Source organism: Balearica regulorum, chromosome 11 (assembly GCF_011004875.1).
Source record: "Balearica regulorum gibbericeps isolate bBalReg1 chromosome 11, bBalReg1.pri, whole genome shotgun sequence".
Lineage (NCBI taxonomy): Eukaryota > Metazoa > Chordata > Aves > Gruiformes > Gruidae > Balearica > Balearica regulorum.
Window position 1 is genome coordinate 10,520,107 of NC_046194.1, and position 23,223 is coordinate 10,543,329.

General features: G+C 40.4%; 1 protein-coding gene across 11 annotated transcripts in view; it reads right to left on the bottom strand.

The window, feature by feature from the left end:
- The window catches only part of HTR2C (5-hydroxytryptamine receptor 2C), a 215,900-nt gene that overhangs the window by 118,700 nt on the left and 73,977 nt on the right, over positions 1 to 23,223 (bottom strand). Inside the window, exon 1 of one of the 11 annotated variants that reach the window (XM_075763241.1) lies at positions 13,147 to 13,202. The exons of 9 other annotated variants lie outside the window; for them this stretch is intronic. In XM_075763241.1, coding sequence (XP_075619356.1) covers positions 13,147 to 13,187 — 41 coding nt within the window. In that variant the 5' untranslated portion in view covers positions 13,188 to 13,202. Of the gene's footprint in view, positions 1 to 5,511; positions 5,532 to 13,146; positions 13,203 to 23,223 lie in introns of those variants that run through there. One more of the 11 variants, XM_075763249.1, reaches the window with a different exon arrangement.

The window sequence follows — 23,223 nt, forward strand, 5'->3', positions numbered from 1 at the left end:
TCAGATTCCCATACTTTGGAGCAAGGTGTTACTGGACAAATCTGATCATAAAGTATATGGCAGGGGTGATCATGTTGTTCTGTGCCTACAGAGCATTTATCACTAGCTGCTAGAGATTATTACAAAAGTTGGCTTTACTGTTATGAGATATACAGTGGAAGAATTCTGTTTTAAATGCTGTGACATTTAATCAGTTTCCAGGTATTGCTCTACAACTGACTGTTACCTAGAAGATCAGCGGGTGTGTTTACTAAAAGACAGCTGCACATGGGGTACTCCAGAGCCAGCATGATCTGCAGGGCCTCAGCATTTCTTTACAATCACATACTCCAAATAATCACATCCCACTGCCAGAGCCACAGCTGAGAGGTATTTGGTGGTACTTCACAAGCATGCAAGGGCCATCTTCAGCTGGATAGTTGTGGCATCTGGTCTCTTTGAGAGAAAACTGTCCTCTTATTTTTCCCTTTCAGTCTTTATTCTTTACTCCTTTGGCCATTTTTCTCTTTTCTCAGCCTCCTCTGCTCCACCCAGCAAGATGAATCAGACACCCCACTAGATGCATCTTACAATACCACAAAGGCACCCCAAAAAAGGTTGAGCTCACTATTTGTCTATCTCAGGAAATCCTCAGCTATCCCAGAGCCTCTAAAACAGCTCTGACTCTAAACACCTCTTGGATGCTACTGCAGTGCTCATGCTTAAGGGTCTCTGATCTCTGAGGGAGTCCCATCTGGCCTCCTTGATTTGGTTGGTTGGTTCAAACTACAGCCACCATCAGACATGCAAGAGTTGCCAAGTGGTTTGGGATCAAAGAGCCCCAAGGACTGTTTATAACATTAGCAGCTACTGCTGAGTGATAGTGCCCACGTATTTACAGTTTAATGAAGAAATAGATCCTCTCAGCAAACTGGAGCCTGCAGGAACTTCACAGAACATGTTAAGTACCACTGATGGAGACAGGTCACAGATGAAGTAAGTGATAAAGAAAATAGCTGCAAAATGTATGCGAGGGCCCCATACACCCACATCTGAAATGTCACCCTGAATATGAAGTAGTTTATAATCTCCCATAATGCCTAAGGAAGTCAAAATACATGGAAACGTGATTTATTTTAAACCACAACAACCAAAGAAAGGGAAAATTTTCAGTTCTTTAAGCAAATCTGCTCAAGTATTTGTGCTATTTACAGGACCCTGTGTGTGCATAGTGGAAAATTAAATCATTTCCAAAGTCACTTTGCATGGCACCATATGTAAACCAGAGCAGTTCAGATGACTTAACACAATCCGCTCTCTAGTGCTCTGCTAGCTTTTGTCTCTGCTATTAATTTCACTTGCTGGCACATAAGTATCACCCTTGATCTCAGAATTTGTTCCATTCCTACCTCCTTACTATTACTTGTCCTCCTCCTTCTACAGTTTCTTTCACCAGCACACTGTCAATTACACAACTACACTCAACAATTCCCAAGATAAAGCCTCTCTCTCTGAAGCCTGTGCAAGTTTTGCCACTGATTTCTACAGCTACCAAAGCAACCTCCTTGCAGCCACACCACATCCCAAGATCTTCTTTCTGTACTTGGAGAGATGACACCAGTTCATTTCTGCTATCAACTTGTTTGTACTCTTCAACACGAAGGGCTGTGCTCCAATGCAGGTACATTGCAGCTAGGACATCTGTGTTATGAGTGATTTAATATTGACATTTTCTCAGGCCCAGTATTCCTCCTCAGTGTACTATCCACTGAATTCACACTGCTTGATAGTACCATTACTTCTACATACACAGACAGGTTTTGAATTTCTACTGATGTAACACAGGGCATGCCAAAATTTCAGAGATGAGTTTCAGTGGACTAGTTGCATGTGAATAGTGCTGCACTCCCAGAGCAGCCTGCTAGCACTTCTCCACTGCTGCAGAAAGCAGAGGTCTTTTTGCAGTTGCATGTGCTGAAAGCTGAAATTATTTTTAACAGTCAATGCTGCTGCATTATAGAGCGTCAGAAAAATAACAGCAAATCCTAGACACAAAAGCAATGATTTTTCAGCTGACCACCCATACTGTCACAATAATTTTCAGTGCATGTAAGGGTCAAGAGGGGGGGCATCAGCTGCAGATTTATACGAGGTAAGGGCAAAAGTGTTTCATCGCCCTATCAGCACTGCTCAGAGGAGCAGATCAGCTTCCATGGCTTGTAACCCAGTTCCCACTGTACAGGCCCTTCCTCCTCGTTCAGATCAGGGTCTGTGCCAAAAGATGTTTTGGACCCAATACAGAACCATACCAGCTGCAGTCTTTTAAAACTTCTGCATAGCCCTGACAAGGGTTTTCCTACAAAGGGGGCTGTGCCAGCCAATGTTACCATATCTGCATTCTCTAAATCCTCTGCAAGCAATGGAGATTTATTTCACAGTTACAGGGAAGGAAAGAACAGCACAGAAAAAATTAAACGTCCTGCTCAACATTGCACACTGCCAGTCTCAGAGGCAAGGAGACAACCCAGATCACAGCTCTCAGCCTCGTGCCTTGATCATCAGAACTTGATCAGTCCTACAGTTAGGGACAAACTGCAAAGGGGATGCAGCTTCAGCTAAACCAAGATGACATACAACATAACACACAAATACAATGTCTATAGATTATGAAATGACCATGGTGATGCACCTAATTGAAATTCCTTGCAGGAGTCCGACTGTTAGAGGTTCACCATCCCCCATCAAGTTGGGTGCCAGCTTACTAGGTAACTTTTGATTATCAAGTTTACAAGAATTTATGGTGTTGTAGGGGATTACAAGAGAGATTATCTTTATATGGTCAGATCTGCAATACTTCCATACAGCAAAAAGGTCATAGAAATGCTCTGAACACTTACCAGGATGCACAACTATAGAAAGTTATAACTCTTCGGACCAAATGCAGTGCAGGTTTCAAAGGGAACATTTACCAAGCCCATTAAATTCCTTAAAAATTACACAATGATGCATCTTTATAAGAGTAATAATTAAGATGCTTTTCTGTTAGGAAAAAGCCCCAAATTCTTGTAAAGTATATGTATGTTTATAAAAATACATTAGGCTAATCTAGTAAAAATATTAACAAAAAGTCATTTGTTCTGATAATTAGAAAAAGAGGACAAAAGAAGCCCCAGGTTTTCCTCTTACTCTAGCTTGTGCATGGCCTTTTATGGTGCCCAGTGTTTTATCTAACACCCCATTCTCTCTCATGTCAACCCAATTCTTGGGCACCGACTTCACAATTGAAGGTGAAAAACATTGAATGAAGAATTAAACTTCTATCCAGAGGAGAAAACAAAACAAAACAAAAAGCAAACAGGTGGAGCTAGGGCTGGAAGGGGGGGAAATACAAGTCTTTCTCTTTGGCCTATAACTTTACTTTAGTCTTGGTTTTGTCCCCATGGCAGTGGGAGCCCTCAGTATAGCCTCTTCCAGCCATGCCCAGACAGGATAATTCAACTAACAATCTGTGCCTCACATGGGCATCGACCGGGTCAGCAGCTCAGTTCATGAGGTGTACAATTTGCCTCAACTAGTCCTGAGGCAATAAAATGACACTTACTTAGGCAGCTTCCCAGTTAAGCTGCTACTTAATAATCAAATCCTACCTGTGTTATTTTAGTGTTTGTGTAAAATCACACTCTGTAACTTCCATAATTGGGTAAGGTAAGGGAAGATTCCTTAATTATACAATATAAACATGAAAATATGAAGGATGAAGCTCTCCAGCCTTGGACATAATCCAAAATACAACTGGATTACGCCTTGAGAGAGCTCATCTAATCTTGCCCTGCTTGCAGCAGGGCTGTGGACCAGAGACCTCCAGGGGTCCTGTCCGACCTAAACTGCTTTATGAGTTTATAACTCCAAGTACTTAGATTTTGCTGATTCTGGGTTTAAATTGAAGTATGCCATAAACTCACTTGGGATTGAGTTTCCCACACCACGTAGCAAAGCAGAACTTTCCTACCTATCATCCATCACCAGCATTCACTGGCTTCCTCTTTTCACTGCAAAGCCAGCTCTTATGTCAGTCCGTATAGTCTGACTGCACTACCCGTTTCCTACCCTGAAGCTCAGAAGCTGGAGAGTTAAGATGCCCCAGTATCCCAACTTTATGAATCACCAGATCCTTGAGTGAGGAGTGCCCAGCAGCTGCAATTTCCCACCAACTCCATCACCAGACAGAAAAAAAAAAATTAAAAAAAAAATAAAAATCACTTCAAACATTTTTTTTTCCAAAGTTGTAAAGAGAGAAAATAAGAAAACATTATTGACACAGAACACACAAAAAATCCTCCTCCAGTGCTAAAGCAACTAGCTCAGAGCCCTGTCTCTCTGTGGTTAACTGAGAACTACTGCTATTGAGGTAAAACAGGATTTCTTTGTAAAGGTGCCAATGCTCTCACAGCTTAAGCATGGAACATCTCTTGCCAGCTTAGCAGGGCTTCCTCCTCCCCTGTAGCTGGTACTGCAGTGTCCACCCTGGTACCACACACAACCCGCCTGTCTTCCTGCGTGTGTATTTACATATTGCTAGCTAATTAGCACATTCTCCACTTCAAATTGCTTGTTTCTGGTGCAGCCTTCCAAAGACAATAGACAAAATTTATGCACTGTAGAAAATATTAAATGTACAGTCACCTCATTAGATTCTTCACTAATATTTTTCCATAAGCATGACATAAAACCCGATGACAATCTGGAGAAACTGGCAAGTGGAGACCTTGTGTGATAGCACCTCCCTTTCCTAGTCTTGGCTATACAGACTCCTCCTGGGAACCCTTCACACGTGCACTGAAGCCATAGCAGCCTAACACCCTGCAGCCCACCAGGGGCTGAGTAATGGTAGCTGTGGGAATGCATGATTTTGGCCTGCAGTAAAGAGAAAAGAGAGTTAAAGTTGCTTTTAAAAAACAGCAGCGTTTACCAGAGGCTAAGGGCTCATATACCATTACCACAACTCAGGTGATGCATAGCGAACTGTAGAACTAATCATGAACCTGAAACCTTATCTATTTACATTGCAGTGATGATACCCATCTGTCCAAAATCCTCCATAATCAATGCAAACTCTCTCTGCATTCAGTGCCTTATGTTTCCTGCTACGGCCACATTATTTGCTTTGATTAATGATCACTTTGTGTACTATTAGCTGAGCAAGCAAAGTGTGACTCCAAGCATCTGAAATAAGACCAGAGAGATATTAAAGCCTATAGTACAATGAAATGGCTTTGCAGATCCCTAGCCTCTCCTTTCCAGCTCCTTTTTAACCAGCTGTGAACTACAGGATATATTTCCTAAGAACCTTCCAAAGATCCCGTCTTACTATTGAAATAAACAATAGTATTTAGAGCTCCACTGGGTTGTTATGAATAGCCTTCCCTAGCTTTCAAATTTCTCCCAGACTGCAAAGCTAGCAGCACTGGAGAAGTTAGCCAAAATGCATGTGTAGTTTACTGAACAGTGTACAATAGATAAATTGTCACTTACTGCTTGGAGAGTTTCAAAAGAAAATGATGGGCTAAATGTTCCCACAGTACCAAGAAGAAATGACCTAAAAATGAAGAAAACAAACAAACAAACAAAAGTAGGAAATTCTAAGACTACCTACACATATCTACTTTAAGTCAGAGACACAGGGGCAATGATTCATGAAACCTTCATGGCCAGCCCTGTGGTCCTGGCAATAAGATGAGTGAGAGTCTTAAACAGTTGAACTAACGTGAACACTCTCAGTGAGCTTGTCTTCCCCTCTCAGTTTATTTCAATACAGTATGCAACAATTATTCCCTTCCTCTTCCCCCAAAATAAAAAGTAGCAGAAAGCATCTTCCTGTAGAAGAGTTTTAATCAGGAAGTTTGTTAACAAAAAAATAAAGCTTTTCAGAATATTTCTCCCCAAAACTACCGGATCACATAAATGCAACAGATATTTATGAAACATGTCAGAAAGATCAGCAATCAGGTCTTTTGCTGTGGAAAAAATAATCATGTAAGGAACACTTTGTCTTTAGTCAGAACCAGGGTTAGACTTGCAGTTGTCCTCGGCTACAGTCTGAGTCACTTCCTTCCCCACACACACTAGATGACTTTGTCCAGTGAAGCTTTCTCATGGCTTGGAGCTTTAGGCAAGTTCCCCAACTATTTCTCACTAAAACATTTACAGATATACGAGGTTAATTGTCCTTTTGCTATGAAGGGAAGGAGAGATGTAGAGTGGAGTTCAAGCTTTTTCAACCTTTATCAAGGAAATCTGCCAAAATCACACTGCAGATCTCAGCAGCTTGCTGGTTCCTGTTATTAAGCAGCATATGAAGTGCTAAGGAAAACAAAACAAAACAAAACAACCCCAGACAAAAACCCACAAACAACCCAAACAAACAAAACTATTTGCAGAAGTCTTAGTGGTTCTCCAAAACCCAGGAATGTAGCTGTATGTCCTTCAAGATCCGATCTTGTATCTAACCCATGCTGCAGGGGTGTGTTTTCCAGAGCAGACCTCTAGCAGCTCTCACTGCCGCCTCTCTGCTCACCTTTCCCTGCACATTCAGAGCCTTTCAGATAGTCATAGAAAAGAGGTAGCCAAGGATTGTCCATAGACTAACGTAGATGCAGACACTGGTAAACGAAGAACCGCCTGCATCACATGCATTGTGATTGGTTGCTGCTATGATGCAGAGACAAGATGCTCAGGACAGTTTTCAAATCTCAGTACTTTGCTGCAGTTTCCAGAGCCTGAGATGCCAGAGCTGCAAGCAGGTGCTTTCCAAAGCCACCTTTGAGAGAAACTGAGAGGCTTTGGCTTTCATTTATAGCTACTTTGAATCAGCTTTAAAAGTCTCTATATAAAAGACAACAATTTGGCATTTTGGAGACGGAACTTAGCTTTTAAGATATCAGGATGATTTGTGAAGGACTACCACAATGCAGAGCCTACAGACATGTACTTTGTTCAGAACTGCTTAACCTGCACTATGGATTTGCAGAAGAGGTCTGGTGCACATTTGCTGAAAAAAATCACAGTTTGGACAAAAATAACCCTATAAGAAAAACTGTCAGAATACATGGGATCAAGAATCTTTCAGTTTTTAGAAACCCAGCATTTTGTTAAGGTGAAAAACTCTCAAAGTTCTATTTTAAGTTTCAAGAAAAGCAAGCCCTGGAATACTTGAGAAATAAATATCATCCTTTGATTTACAAGGGAAGGATGCCCCTTTTTATCCCCCTGTAATTCACAAAGAGGAAAGCATTTAGAATATTTTCTTCCAAAATAACTCTCACTTGGTTATCTAGATCAGAGGTCTGCCTACAGAAATGATAATGAAACTGCAGAACTATTTCAGTACAATCTCAGCTCTAATAAATGACATGGCTACTTTAAATAGATGTTATGCATCTAACTGCAGTTCTCACTCATATTTTAGCATAACACTATATTCCTAGAATATGTTATCCACTAGTTATATATTAAACTCACATTTAAAATCAATATATGAAAAAAACTATTGCAAGACTTGGTTATTCTTGTACAAAGCAAAATGCAGAAGATTAAGTTCCTAGAAAGCAATGTGCTGATAAGAAAGCTAAGAACAGGGGGCTTTTTACTGATTTGTTCATTTTGAGTTTGGGTTTGACTTGCTTGGCTTTTGCATCCCTTGAGTGTCCTCATGTGTAGGTTGTTCCAGCAGTTGTTCCCATCCTGAGGCAGAACTCTGGCCCTTGGGAAGGGGACGGGTGTTGGTGCCTTCAGTTCTTCACCTTGCAGACAAGAGCCATTTTAAAGGCGAGATAGTGCTAGTGCTCCTTCTTTTCCAAGAATATACTACGTGAAATCCTAGAGACAAGCAACTCTTCATGCACAAGATCAAATCTGAACAATTGCCTTTAAACCACACTTTGAAAATCCACTATCTTAAAGATTAGAGTGGCAGAGCAGTTCAAGCTGTGAAAGTCTGCAAGCAAACTAGAAGTCAGGTGTGAACAGAGCAGAACTGAAAACTAACAATTTCCAAATACAAAAATAGAAAATAAAAAGCCAAAAAACATTCATTGAAATGAGAAGAGAATGTTTTCAGTGAGCTTCACAAGTCGTCATGCATCATGGAGGTGATATTCACATGCAAAGTGTACGTGGGGAGTGTGTGGTTGCTTTGTTTTGAGAATTGTCATACTACTTTGGCAGAAGTCACACCACACAGGGCTTGAAGCTTTGATGCTTCTACTTGACATAAAGGCTTCAATAGTGCCTACTGCCTTCTTTCCTCACAAAATGGTCTTATGAAATCTACTGTAGCCTTTTCTCCACCTCTTTTACACCACATATATTCATGGTCTGCATATAGCTCTCAAAATTTCATGAAAATGTGCTGCAAACAGTAACTTAAGACACACTGAGGGCTTTTTAAAAATAATCCGTTCAAAGCTAAACACCAGAGGAAATCTAAGGTCATGTAGGTTTAAGCAGTAATTTGCAATGAAAATTTTGTTACTGAACTTAGCTTTTTTCTGCTTGCAAAATAGGTAGAAGTAGTGCAAAAAGGTGTCAAATTCAGCATTACTTATTAATTTCTTTGCAAAACATTTGACAGGACTGCATTTGCAAACCTTAGGTGGAAATATGCTGCATTCAAACTTTTAGGCACACATTCCTGTCGGGATTTTGTTACCAATGAGATACAATACTAATGCAGTCATTAGCAGTCAGCACAATACAGCACCTCTTCTGAACAATAATCAAATACATATGGTGAATTTCACATTCACAAAATATGAATATTTGAAATTAAGTTGGGTTTACATAAATGTTCCTGTTACAAAAATACTCACGTATCCCTAGGCAGCAAATTTTAAAATAGGTTTTCCTTTAATATTCCAAATTGAATCACAGTACTTTAGACATACAAAGACCTCTATTGCTTCTTATATGTGTATTTTCAATATACATATCAAAAGCCTATGCTTGCTGAGTGGCAAGAGAGTAATAAAGACTTTTCAAAACAGATAGCTTATAATTACCATGCTGCCGATTTGCTTAGTCTAGTAGAAGTCAGTGGAAAAAGCCACTGTTCTGCTAAAAGGGTTTCTCCCTGGAGAACACTGGACAGTTTTGTTTTGCTCAGCTTCTCGGGACTCCTGCTGACAGCTCCAGTAGGGCTTACCTGCTGCCTCTGGACAGGAAAACACGGGCACCCCTTGCCCACAGCTCCTGGGCAGCCAGCAGCTAAGAATATCCTGCTCCAGCTGTGAACTAGAACGTCCAGACTTTAACCAGGCCATCAGATCTGTGGGTGGGATTCATATGACCAACTGCAGATGGCTTTAAAATCAATCAGGGAAGAGACAGGTGGACAAGAGACACTCCTGGCTCCTTATGGTGTCAGACAATTTGCACTCAACACATCCCTTTTTCCCTCCTGCTGACATCCTCTAACCTGTCTTTGTGTCAGTGGCAGAGTCACTGGACGCATCTTATTCAAGAACGCCTGTAGACTGGGATTTCTTAAATAGACTTTTCTAAGCAATTCCAAATCATGGAAGTATTTTAAAAATATAGTTCAATCCGATTCAAAACAAAACCCAACAGAAGGAAAGAAAACAGGCAGGGGGAAAAAAGAAAACCCAAAAAACCAAAACCCAATTAAAAAACCCGACAACTCTCAATCCTGCTGTTTGGCCTACATTATGCTTGTCTTTCAATTTAGTATCTAAGATAAGTTCATACTCAACCCACATTTAAATGATGCCAGTAATTTTAAGTGATGGTTTTTTGCATAAGCAGTAATGTTCAGTCATTTGAAAGGCACTTGGGACTCAAAATCCATTTCCTGGACTCTGTTCAGGCTATGTCTAAATATTTAGCTTCATCCACAGCACTGGTCCTCTCCCTGAATGTAAGAGCATATGAACAGTCAGAAATATTATTCCTGCTCTCTATGTAACCATGCAGTTAGCTATCTATCTCAGCAGGACTGCAATTTTCCTTGACGTGAGGTATCAATTCTGACCTGATGGGGAAATGACCGTCATGATGCTTTATGGCTACATGAAAACAAACATTTTGAATGCATAGAAACACAATCATCCTCCCTCTCCAAGTGAGCACTCAAAGCTGATGAATTGCATGAATTCTGGCTTTGCTCCAGCATGCTAACCTCCACTTTGTGGGTTAAACAATACTACATATACAGAACTAAATCCAAGACATCATCCACAGTTATGTACATGTGTAAATGTTAACCCTGAAAACTTATTTTCAAGCTTATGTAAACAGCCCTATAACTACAATACTTTTGATCAGGTTTCAGAACAAGTCAGTACATTTTTGCCCACTGACACAACAGAACGTAATTTCCCCCACCCCCACCCCCCAAAAAATAAATTTGGTTTTGCTATGTCCCTTGTCACAGTGCCTGTCATAAAGAAGCCCCTGAACATCGGCTCAGAGAAACTCTCTAGAATACATTTATTTTGTCTCCAAAGAAAAAAACAACCCCAAAAAAGACTAGAAAATAAACTTCCCACCCTTTTACCAAGCTGTAACTGAATCAGAACTCCAGGTCTTAACCGCTTTCTGTTGTGCTCCTAACTATTTCATCTTGTGCAGGGCATTTCCGACTCCCTGTGCCACAGTGCTGTGACATGTATTGCACGTGTGGACCTGAGCACAGAGGACATCCTGCTGCAGACTCCCCATCCCACAGAATAAAACACTTCAACTTCCTAAATCCAGACATCTGCTGTTTCATGCCACTCATCCAAGAACTAGAAATTTGTTCACTAGTGCTTCATGATCACCTTGGCTATTACAAACATTTTCATTTTACATGATCTGACATTACTTTGCGCTTCCTTCTCCTCTGACTTGCTACGATGGATTTAGAAGGGTGGCTGATAAAGCATTAATACATTTATCTGTTTTTATGCAAACAGAAACAGCGAACTTGCTTTTTTATGCACTGGAATTAAATTCAATGTCATCACAAGAATATGTTAACATAGTAGAATCTCTGATGAATAATTCAGGCTCTTAGGAGTGAAACACTAAAGGAGACATTTTCAGATGACTGTGTTGACAGGCTCTGATGTCCAATATGTTCAACGCAATGGAGAATGAGTTGGAAAGCCCATGAATGTCATTTTTCTAGTTCATTTACTTCTCATCAATAATAAACAGCATCATGTATTCATTTTAAATTCCCTACCGGAGAGACTGGAACATTCATGCTAGGAATGAAAAGTGCATCACAATGACGTCAATAGCCAGATGTAGGAATGAGTCAGTCATGCGCTTTTGACCGAGAGAACATTGAGAAGAGTTAAGAAAAAAATATCCCATTATGAACACAATATTTACAATAAGGAGAAACCACGTGTGAGTTACACCACATGTGAGTTCTCTCTGATGGCAAGTTCAGGTCAGTAAGAGATATGCATTAGGTACATGCCTTTAGGTATGTGCTAGCCTCTGGCCGGGGTCTCGGAGTCAATCTGCAAACAACAGGGTAACTAACTCCTGTGTTTGTTTTCATGCAGCCTTTTATCCCTCTGTGTTGGGTTTGCGTGGCAAGGTTTTGGTAGCGGTGGGAGGGTTACAGGGGTGGCTTCTGTGAGAAGCTGCTAGAAGCTTCCCCTGTGTCTGATAGAGCCAATGCCAGCCGGCTCCAAGACGGACCCGCCGCTGGCCAAGGCCAAGCCAATCAGCGCCTCTGTGATAACATATTTAAGAAGGGAAAAAACAGCTAGAGAGAGCTTTTGCAGCCAGAGAGAGGAGTGAGAAGATGTAAGAACATCTGCAGACACCAAGGTCAGTGCAGAAGGAGGGGGAGGAGGTGCTCCAGGTGCCAGTCCAGAGATCCCCCTGCAGCCTGTGGTGAAGACCATGGTGAAGCAGGCTGTCCCCCTGCAGCCCATGGAGGAAGGATGAGGGGGTGTAGAGATTCCACTTGCAGCCCGTGGAGGACCCCACGCCAGAGCAGGTGGAGGCATCTGAAGGAGGCTGTCACCCCGTGGGAAGCCCACGCTGGAGCAGGCTCCTGGCAGGACCTGTGGAGAGAGGAGCCCACGCCAGAGCAGGTTTGCTGGCAGGACTTGTGACCCCGTGGGGGACCCACGCTGGAGCAGTTTGCTCCTGAAGGTCTGTGCCCCATGGGAGGGACCCACGCTGGAGCAGCTCCTGAAGGACTGTAGCCTGTGGGAGAGACTCACGTTGGAGAAGTTCATGAAGGACTGTCTCCCGTGAGAGGGACTCCATGCTGGAGCAGGGGAACGATGAGAGGAGTCCTCCCCCTGAGGATGAAGAAGCAGCAGAAACACCGCGTGATGAACTGACCGTAACCCCCATTCCCTGTCCCCCTGTGCTGCTGAGGGGGGTGGAGGTTGAAGCTGGGAGTGAAGTTGAGCCCGGGAAGATGGGAGGGGTTGGGGGAGGTGTTTTAAGATTTGGGTTTATTTCTCATTCCTCTACTGTGTTTTGCTTAGTAATAAATTACATGAATTCCCTCTCTAAGTTCGGTCCGCTTTGCTCATGACGATAACTAGTGAGTGATCTCTCCCTGTCCTTATCTCGACCCACAAGCTTTTCATTGCACCTTTTCTCCCCTGCTTAGAGAAGGAGGGGAGTGATAGAGCGGCTCTGGTGGGCACCTGGCCCTCAGCCAGGGTTGACCCACCACACCCTCCCAGGCTAAGATTACATAAAGTTGAAAGTGATTTTCCTGGATCTCAAAGATTTTAAGTGTTGGCCCACTGACTCCAATTTTGCAAATAGAGACCAGGCAAATGCATCACAAACATGAACAGCAAAGCGTTAGAGTTAAGTTTCTTTATGCCAAACAAATCATTGAAAGTCTCCCTCACTCCCCCAAGATGCTCAATAGTCAAGCTCATCAAATCAGTCATAATTTTAAATAATTTGTGATTTATGTAATCACACAGAGGTCTGTTGAGCGCAATTAACCTATACTGATATATCTCTCAGAAAAAAACTTTCATTATTGCATTTCTAATTAGTAAATAGCAGGTTTCTCTAATTGCTAGAGAAACAGAGCTCACCCATCACAGCAACAACCCTGCAGGTCAGTAGGCCGTAGAGCACAAGAGAAAACAGGCAGCTCAGCAAGGCACGTACCCCAAATGGCACAGTCTTTTCACAAAGTGGACACGTTGCATATCCCTTTATCACGTGCCTCAAAGTCGTTCCTCAGGTGGGGACATCTCACAAACTGCTGAAAGCTCAGACCTGCCAACCCCTTTGTTTTCACCAAGACTGCTGGCCTTCCTCTGAAATACTGAGCGAAGCAAAGCAGAGTTATAAATTGAGGTGGGCATTGCTCAACTGCCTCAAGCATCCATTGGCGGCTGCCAAGGCAATATAAAACCATTCTTTGCACATATCCAATAAGAGGTTTCCCCTGGGCTGCCCAGAACTCAAGGACAAACAGACACATTAATGGGATGGTGTTACCCATCCCAGCAAATCACCCTTTTTAAGGGGAAAAACAAGCTCCTTGTCCCCTTCCTAGCACTGTGAACTTCTCCCAATCCACCCACACTCATAATGGTAACTCCTGGCACACAGGAGCCTCTTTCTAGTTACAAACACCAAGGCTGAGCCAAAGACAGCTGGTAACATGGCAGCTGGTTTGCAAAGTTTCAGCTCTCCTTTGGCTTTAAGTCAAATGTGTACAGAAAATAGATGTCACAAATCCCAAAGCTGAAGCACAGACCAATGATTTGTGCAAGATGGAAGTCCCTACAGACTGGATTTTCAAAGGCATTTTGCCAAACAGCACAATATTAAAAGATAGCTATCAGTAGCTGAAAGCCTTGAAGGTCTGGCTCGGTGGCTGTCCACATCAGTGCACCATGAGAAACATTTTCAAACTCAGCCTCTTATACATAGAGTTGTCTTTCCAACATTGCAAAATTAAACTGCATCACAACTGTAGTATAAAACTAATTTAATGTTTTGACCATAAACCCATAACTATGACAAACACATAAGATTTAAAATTACCTTTTGTATGATTTCAATAGGAGCTTATTATCTAAATGTCAGATGCAATCAATAACATTACCTTTTGGTATATCCCAGTGTACATGATTTATTTGTGGTAATGTTCCATAATTACAGCTGATATAAAATGACTAATCAACTTCACATTTTGACACTAATTCATCACAGTCAACCATTCTATTTGCAACTTCCACCCTGTTTGTTATTTAACAGATTTTTAAAAGCAGTTGAATGATCCTTAAATAAGCCAGAAAAGCACGGTCCTTCATGTAGATTTTTATTTATATGTGTGTGTGTATATATATACACACACCCCCCTACACACACACACACAGAGAACTGACCAACACTTTTTGCTTGCCCATTAAAGTATTTTACAAACTTGAAAAAGTGGCTGATTTTCCATGCAATTCACAGCAGGCAAAATGATTGAATATTTGACAAATGACAGAAATTAAGCCAGTTTCTACTTCCTTTCAGCTTGTGTCATTTATTTTATTGGATTACAGTTATTAGAACCTGGAGGAGGAAAGTGGGCAGGAGAAGGGGGATTAAGTTTAGTTGTTCAGTCAACAATATAACTTACTCATTTTGGCACGCACCACAATGCCTATTTTTACACACCCCGTCGCTCAGCTCTCCCCAAGATGTGCCTTCACCCACACACCACTTGTGCACTGTACAAGTCACATTCCTTATGTAATGGCAACATTTTGTCTGGGATACGTAGGCTTGTGCCAGAGCATGTGAAAGGGGGAGCAGACTCATAGAAAGGAACGAGCTGGAGGCACCAACACAGGGCACGAGGAGTGGGCTCGCTGCAGCTCCTGGCTGGAGGCCTGCTGATGGCTTTGAAGGTCCTCAATAAAAGCAAAGAGGAAAAAAATAAGCATGGCTGATACAACCTTGAAAGCACAAATCAAAACCAGTCAGTATGGTATGCAAGAATTTATGGCATGAAAAACTCTTTCGTATCATTCAAAATAGACAGCAGAGTTTTTCAATGCTTTTTTTTTTCTTCTTTTTAAGTTCCTCCATGACAATACCATATCGTGCTATTAGTAATATATTGCTATAATTCTGTGCTTTAGCACCACTGATTTTTGCTCCCTACCAAAATAAAGTTTAAAATTAAAGGGAATTTCTCCTTTTTCCTATAATTTAAAAGCTATAATTATAAAACAGGTATTTCGAACTTCAGCCAATCACATGGCTTGCTCCCTCACATTATTTAAAAAAGGATCAATTTACAAAAGAAATGAAAACTAAAGTCAAACCAGCTTTTTAGTGAGTTTTTTTGCAAAACTATATGCTGTTATTGCTCATGTGAAAATCCTAAAGAGGAAGTTAAAACTAGCTCAATAAATCATTTTACCCAGTGAAACTATGTGCTTGAGTATATATTTCATATAACCATTTAAAACTGATCGTTTTTTCTTTCTTGTACATTGGTTAACAAACACGATTACTTCTCTATTTCAAAACTTTCATAAATACCATTCTAGATATGAAAGATTAAAATTACCTATATTTGCCTTTATGTATTACTGATACAGGAAACAGAAGGAAAAAAAAGCCCCATATGTCAGTATGGAAAAATACAAAAAATATATTAAACACTAAACTTACATATCTTATAAAAGAGCAAAGAGACCGGTGGAATTGGAAAAACTCAGGACTTCAAAGGCTGCAAGATGATTGTTGTCCCATTCCTCCAGGACACACACTGTAACCTCTTACTTTGCTCCACTGACTACTCAGCAGCTTGACACCAGCTCACTAACTTCTCTGCACAAGTCCATGACATGACTTCTAAAAAAATTTATAAAGAGCAGATGAGATGCATGATCATGTTGTCCACAATTACTTTGCAGATTACTGTCAACAAGATTCAGCACTGAATGCATTCAGAGAAAGGTCAGTTAAACATGCTGAAATATCATTATTAAATTATATAACAATTTAGATGACAAGCACAACAGACAGCTTTCTAGATATCCTGCAAGGAAACCAGCATGCTTTTCTGTGCTATCTAGAGAAATAAATGCATACAAATAACTAATAATAGTAAAGCAGAGTCATTGAGTAATTCAAAAGATATAGTGGCTCTCCTTCCTACAGAGATTAAAATTATATAACAAAAATAAGATAGTAATGAGCTAATTCCATCATTGTCATTATTATTAGCCTGTACAGTTTATGTAAAAGTTAACAAGGGTTGTCAAGACAATTAGATGATAAAGCATATGCAGCAGGCAGATTGGTTCAATTTAGCATCTGAATTTACATTTTAGCTAAAGACAATGATTTAAATATGAATTTCATTTGAATTAAAATATAGAAAAGGATTTTCATGAAAAGACCTTGTTCCCTATAGATCTATATGAAAAAAGCTAACATCAAAATAGAGTTATTTTAGCAGATTTCTATTTAGAAAGACAGGAGATGGATTATATGAAAGTGAATGAGCATGGAAAAGTAAACCTCAAATACATTCACTTTATGCTATGCTTTTCCTAGGACCATGGACAGCCTCCAACATGTCTTGCTTCGGTGAATACCCGCATGCGAAGACCTGTGTGGTCCTCCCAGCCTCATCCCTCCACAGAGCAAAGCAGCACGTGAGACAGGGCACCGCCTGCTCCTCCCAGCCCTTGGGTGAAGGGACTCACTGTGGGATGGCACAAATGGAGCAAATCAGCTTCATGCAATGGACCATCAGCTCCAATAAAAACAACCCCTGATTTACACTGACACAAGCAAATCGGGTTGTTAATGCTCTGGGTGGTGCCAGCATTGGCACAGATGATCTGTTAGGGAAGATCCATCATCAAACAAGCTGGAAGTTGGGCTCTGCCTTTTTTTTTTTTTTTTTTTTGTCTTGTGGGGAGCCTGCTCTTTGCAGAGACTGGAGGGGCACAAAGACAGGGAAGAGACAGCCGGCAGCACAGGACCCTATCTGGCTTCTGGACTTCGGAGCAAGTGCCATCAAAGGTCCCCCAGGAGAGCTAGCATGGCATGACCCTTTAGAAACAACCCATAACCCAGCAGGGGCCTGCAGACTATAAAATATATAATTTTTGTAGTTTTTGATTTAATCTCAATAACTCAATAACATGAAATAGTGTCTGCTTTTTTCAGGCCCTGTGGAGCAGTATGAATATCCTCTGGGGCTTTTTTCCATTTCTGTAGAAATCATATCATCTTCTATAAAGTCTAGACACAATTTTCACAATGCAAGCTCTAATTAGGCACCAATGTTGTTGTTTCCAGAACAGACAGCTGTTGTCAGCAAAGCAACATTGTGCATCTGGAACAATTTAATCTATTATTTGAATAGGGTTTTAGTTTTAGATAAGTACAAACTTAAGGTCAATTCTATGGATATAGAAAATCTGGCTGCTTCAGGCAAACAGAAATGCTGATATGTTTTGTCATATCATTTGAACATCCTTGGAATAATATTGGTATTACCTTCATACTCAAAGTACACTGCAGAATACAACAGGAAGGTAAGCTCTGAAAACAGACAAAACATTACCTCAAAACAAAATCAATTACTTCAGCACTGCTAATTATGATGTCATTGAAAGACATAATTCAGCCAGAAGAAAAGATCGATTGGAAAGGGAAAAAAAACCCTAACTGTGGCAATACTCAAAATGGAAACACCTTAAAAACTGCAAGGCATTTTCACGATGCCTTAGGAAACCACCAGACAACTCATCCTGCACTTCAGAACATCCTATATCCATGCTATGTCCCCAGCCAAACTGTGCAACCCATGCAGTTCCTTAGGTAGACCCTACAGCAAAGTACGATGGTTTTGGCTCTCATTTTCAAACGTCTTTATTTCTGCTCCTGCATCGCATACATCTGTGTTGCTGTCCTTGATGACTGGGGGTGTAGACAGGATTTCCCACTGAAGTTCATCCAGTGCATGTGAACAGATGAAAAACCACTCAACTGGAAATTGTGAAGAGAAAAAAAACAGAAGCCAACCTCATCTTCAGCAACACCATGCTATGATCACATGCAATTGTTACTGCGTTGAAGTTCCTCGTTTCCATAAGGAGTCTACAGCCATTTTCCTACCGTTCATTGCAAGCCTTCATGGTGTGGATGACATCAAAGTATTAAATCTTTTTTCTTACTCTACCAACACAAAATAATAAAATTTGGATTATGCATGCTGGCACACACACACACTGTGCATCTACAGGTCATAAAAGCAACAAATCCAGTAAATTGCAGTCACCATTTTTGCCAAGCAAAAATGAAATACATAATCACTTCTAGAAACAACCAAATCCACTAACTCTTGAAAGTCAATCTTGGTTTTGTATAAAAAGTGATCTAAATATTATTCTTTACAGCCAGCATGAATTTGAGGAAAAAGAGTATGAATTTTAATTACTGTATTACTGAGAGATACTTAGCAGTAATTTAAAAGCATTCTGCATGCTTGCTTAAAGGTTTTACACAATTGCAAAGGAAGTGTTGCATTACAATTTATTACTGTATACTGAACTGAAAGTATACTTTTCGCAGAGTTGCTCTACTCCAAATATTTACTTGTTTGAAACACAAGACTTCAAATGACTGACTTTTTAGTAACCACTGACTTTTTAGTGCCCCACTATGTGCATTTCAGAGATAAGAAGGGGAAAGTAATCTTAAACAAGAACTGTGACCTATGGCAGAATAAAGCTCACTCACACATGGAAGTCCAGGTGGAGCTGAGAGTGTATCACAGGCATGGAGATTTAGGCAGCGGTGAGAACTAAATTCAACTGAAAATAGCAGCACAGAGAAATCAAGATCAATATGTAGATGGAAAAAAAATGTACAAAGCACACAAGATAAAAGGAAAGACTGGGAAAACATGATTTAGGAGGGCACCAGAAGCATGGAGAAACCCTTCATAGGGTAAGGAAGACCATCTGCCATGCATGAGACTTCACTATCACTGGAGCTTGGCTATGGTTTCAGGGAAACACCTACAGTGATTTTACAGTGTATAATAGAGATGTGAAAGAGCACAGCATGCATTGCTCTCATCACTCAGCCATGACAGTTAAGATTTTCTGACCACTCAGCTAACTATCCAGACTACAAATGCATAGAAATTGTGAGAAGAGAGTGTCTGAATTTGAGCCTTGCTTTCCTCCACAGTTCAAAGTTTTACTATGATGATAGATGCTTGCTAAGATTATTGTTTATTTATTTGCGCTAATCTTCTGTCTGAAATTTGAAATTACAATTTTATTTGTGGAACCAAGATGAAGAACAACATGTTTTAAGAATAGAAAAAACAAATTCAGGGAGTTTATTACCATGGTCTACTAATATAGACACAGATATCTCAATAGCAACACAACAAGAAGGCCTGAGGAGGGCACTTCACCATTTGAGTTTTCAGGCTCAGTCTCCATTTACAGGACTTTGCTTTGGAAAGGCTATTGGAAAGAAAAAATAATGAAAAGAGACAGAAAGGAAAGTTTGCTCATTAGCAATTCCTGCTGAGGCTGCATAAACCATAGATTTATAATGTTAATGTTTTCTGCTCCATAGATATGACATATATATAGCTTGTAATTACAAAAGTGAGATATAACTAATGACACAGTTGAGTTTTAGATAAGGAGATAGTATCTTGGAAAGCATAATTTGAACATCAAGGGTGAATCTAAGGCCATTTCAGTGCCACTACTTTTCTAATGGCTCCAAGATTTCCTTTTGTTAGGATAATAAAAACAAACAAACAAACAAACAAACCCCAAAATAACCCCAAGTTAAGACCTAGTGAAAATTCAAGTAAGTGTTGAGGTTGCTTCATGTCTCTGAAAATCTCTCTTTATTGCACTGATTAAAGAACAACAGTGCAGTGCCAGTAAAAGAAGTGGAGTGTAGCAGGAAGAGAAGCATCTGCCGAAGTAGAGAAGTGACAGAGCAAAACCAAGGAAAAACAGGGAGATGAGACCTGCAACACAGCACTACCAAAATCTAGCTCATTTTCCAGCCCCACTGAAGTGTACTGACATGGGAATCCAAAGATGTTCAGCTGAGGAAAGAGGTGAAATCATACTGCATTGAACAGTTAAAATACCCTTTGTGGTGCAAGCCCCAAATGCTCATTAATTAGTTGTACAAAATCAAGGGCAACGAAGATCAACTCTTTTTGAAAACTTATGGCAAAGCTGAATTATGACTGCTTTGTACAGTAAAGAGAAACAATGGTGAAACAGAAACTGAGAATCAAAAACATCTTTCTGGTTGCCTTTATAAATTCACAGTTACATTCTGGTTTGGGGGAAGTCCATCAGGACCACTTCACTCTCTGCACTGCACCATTCCTACAAAGGCAGCTCTATTATTTCTCATAAGTAAAATTTATTTTTCCTCTTGGCTGATGGGATGACGGCATATCAGTAATTTATCTTCGTCTGTAGAAACACTTCCTGACACTGCTTCATGATGTGTTCTTTAAATGATGCTACTTTCCACTCTTCCATTATCTGTTTTGGCTGTACATCAGTGCTGCTCCATGGGGCTCTCATCCTACTGTTCTTACTCGGGCAAGACTCCAGCAATGCCTCTAACATCCCCATACAAGCAGGCTCGCTACACACAAGAGACATTTTATTCCTTCATTACTGAAAAACCAAGAGGGAAACAGTTTTCTCTTTCCCACTTACAGCATTGCATTCAAAAGACCTGATATAATGAAGTGGCTACTTCAAAGTCCTTCCTCTTAGTTCCAGTCTCTCTCCCACAGTTCCTCTTGTATGGTGGAAGATACTTTTTATTAATTCTCCTCTATACCAAAGATAATGTTTTTTTACTACAAGAAAGATGCGCAAAACCATCATCTAAATGAACCAGAAAGCACAGTTACAAACCCAAAGCTGCCCAGGGCAAGGGGTCTCTCCATGCCTGATGGCAAAGTACCAAGCGAGGGTACCCTGTTGGGTGGGAAACAGGTCTGAAAGCAAATCTGCTTCAGACATAAGGAACCACCCCACAACACCACCAGGCAGAATAAGCCAAAACTGCTGTAATAGGCAGTCAATGTTTTCCAGGTATGTGGATATCAGTATCCGAAAGGTACTAATGATATCCAATTAACCATTCAGTCCTGGAGCATCCAGCCTGGTTCACTACCAGTTTATTCCTTTTTGTCCCTTTGCATTCAGCTTACTCTCTCTTCATCCTACTCTGCCCCACTTTAACACATAAGCTATAAGCTTCCCACACACAAGCTGGCTGAAGTCAACTGGGACCAGTTTCAGGGAGTATAGCTTTGCTACTTGTGCCAAGCTCTCCCCCAGAGCTCCTCTCTACAGTTTGGACAAATAGTTTCCAAATAGTCAAACTGTTTTGTTTTGATAAACATTTAATAAAGGTTTAATTAACTGAGGAGAGCAGGAGTGGGAGAACTATAAAAATGGAAACCACATTTTCTCTGCAACGCAACTTATTTTTGAAGAACCTTCCAAAGCCAGTCACTTCTTAGGAATGAGTTTTCTGCAGAATAGCTCCTTTGTGACCCATTGAGAAAGCACAGATCTAGCAAATATATTATAATCATTTTGCATGTGGTTAATTTCCATGAATTTTCAAGTGAAAATGAATCGTAAGGGGCAAAAAGTAACCTCATATTAAAAAAAATAATAATCTAGATGGACTTTGGACAGATTATTTTCTATATTATTAACATTTGCATAAATTTTCTGAACAGCATGGAATGTGTGCTGGGAAGAAACAAGGGGATAATCTGTCTGCATTTTCCCTGCAGTTTGTCAATTTTATCACTTGGACCACACCATAATCTGAACCAGTATCAGCATCATCAGCATCTTTTGCAATATATCTGATTTTTTCCAGCAAGTCATTTGAACCCATGGAGCAGTACCCACCAATAACTGTAGAGTCCTAACTATGACTCATTATCTCTTCTAAAGATGTATTTTTGGACATTGACAACAGCGACACTGATCCTATAAAATAGAATGGATAAAATAGCTGGATGCACTGATTAACATCCCAGTGCAAGTCCTTACACTAAAAAAAAAAAACCAAACCAAACCAAAACAAAACAAAAAAAACCCCAACCAAAACCAACGAAAAAAACCAGTCCGGAGGAGTTGGAACATTTACAAAACTGGAGCCAACAAGCCACAGTAAGGGCACCATTTTGCTTATTCATATTTAACACATTCAATCCAGTCCAGGTATCCCTTTACACCATGTATTCATTTTTTATTAGTCTAACAATCCATCTTCTACTGCTGCCTAATATTCTTTACCCACACTCAGTCAATACAGCTGTTGCTATCACTTTGCACTTAAAAGCATCATTTCTAAAGGACTGAATGAAATACTCAAGTTAAATTCACATTCAACCATGTGTCACTTTTGCCATCCCTGGTGCTAAACATGTCCGTTAACTCTTGCTTTGCAATGAATCTGTTCAGAGATCCTTCCCACAGCCCACATACACTTAATTCTAGTGTTTAGGCTTTTCTCTGGCACTCAGTTCCTATGTGATTTAATTTCCTGTCCCTCCCAGTCCATCCTACTACCTTTATTACCTAACAGCCTCAAGATCCTTCCAACCAGCTCCCTATTCTCTAAAGATTACTCTTTTGGCTCTTCCTAGGAGCACATCCCACTGCAGACTCCCTACACTGACTTTGAGCATTCATGATATATAATATATGTATGTATATAATAATATATATACATATATATTAATCTGCCCACTTCCACAAAAGTGCCTACAGTTCTCCCACAATTACCTCCAGAAGTTCTGAGACACCAACCTCAGAGGAGGTCTCTGAGACACCAGTCTCAGAAACACATAACAGCACACTACTTGGTGGATCACTTGGGGAAAAAATGATTCATTTTGTCTGAGATTATGAACTTTGCCTCTTCGTCAAGAAAATAGCCACTGCTTGAACAGGACAATGAGTACTCATATCATCATGAAAGCCAGTTTACTTGCAAAGACCTGCAGGTTTAAATAACAGAAACTTTTCAGCGTCAGACAGATGTGCAAACAGGAGTTTAAAGAACACTGAAAGTTGATGAAGAATGTTCAACAGTTGAATGACACAAACTGCAAGTGTTACAGGAGAGAGAGATGAAAAAGAAGAGGCACTTTTGTATTTTGAAGAGATGTGA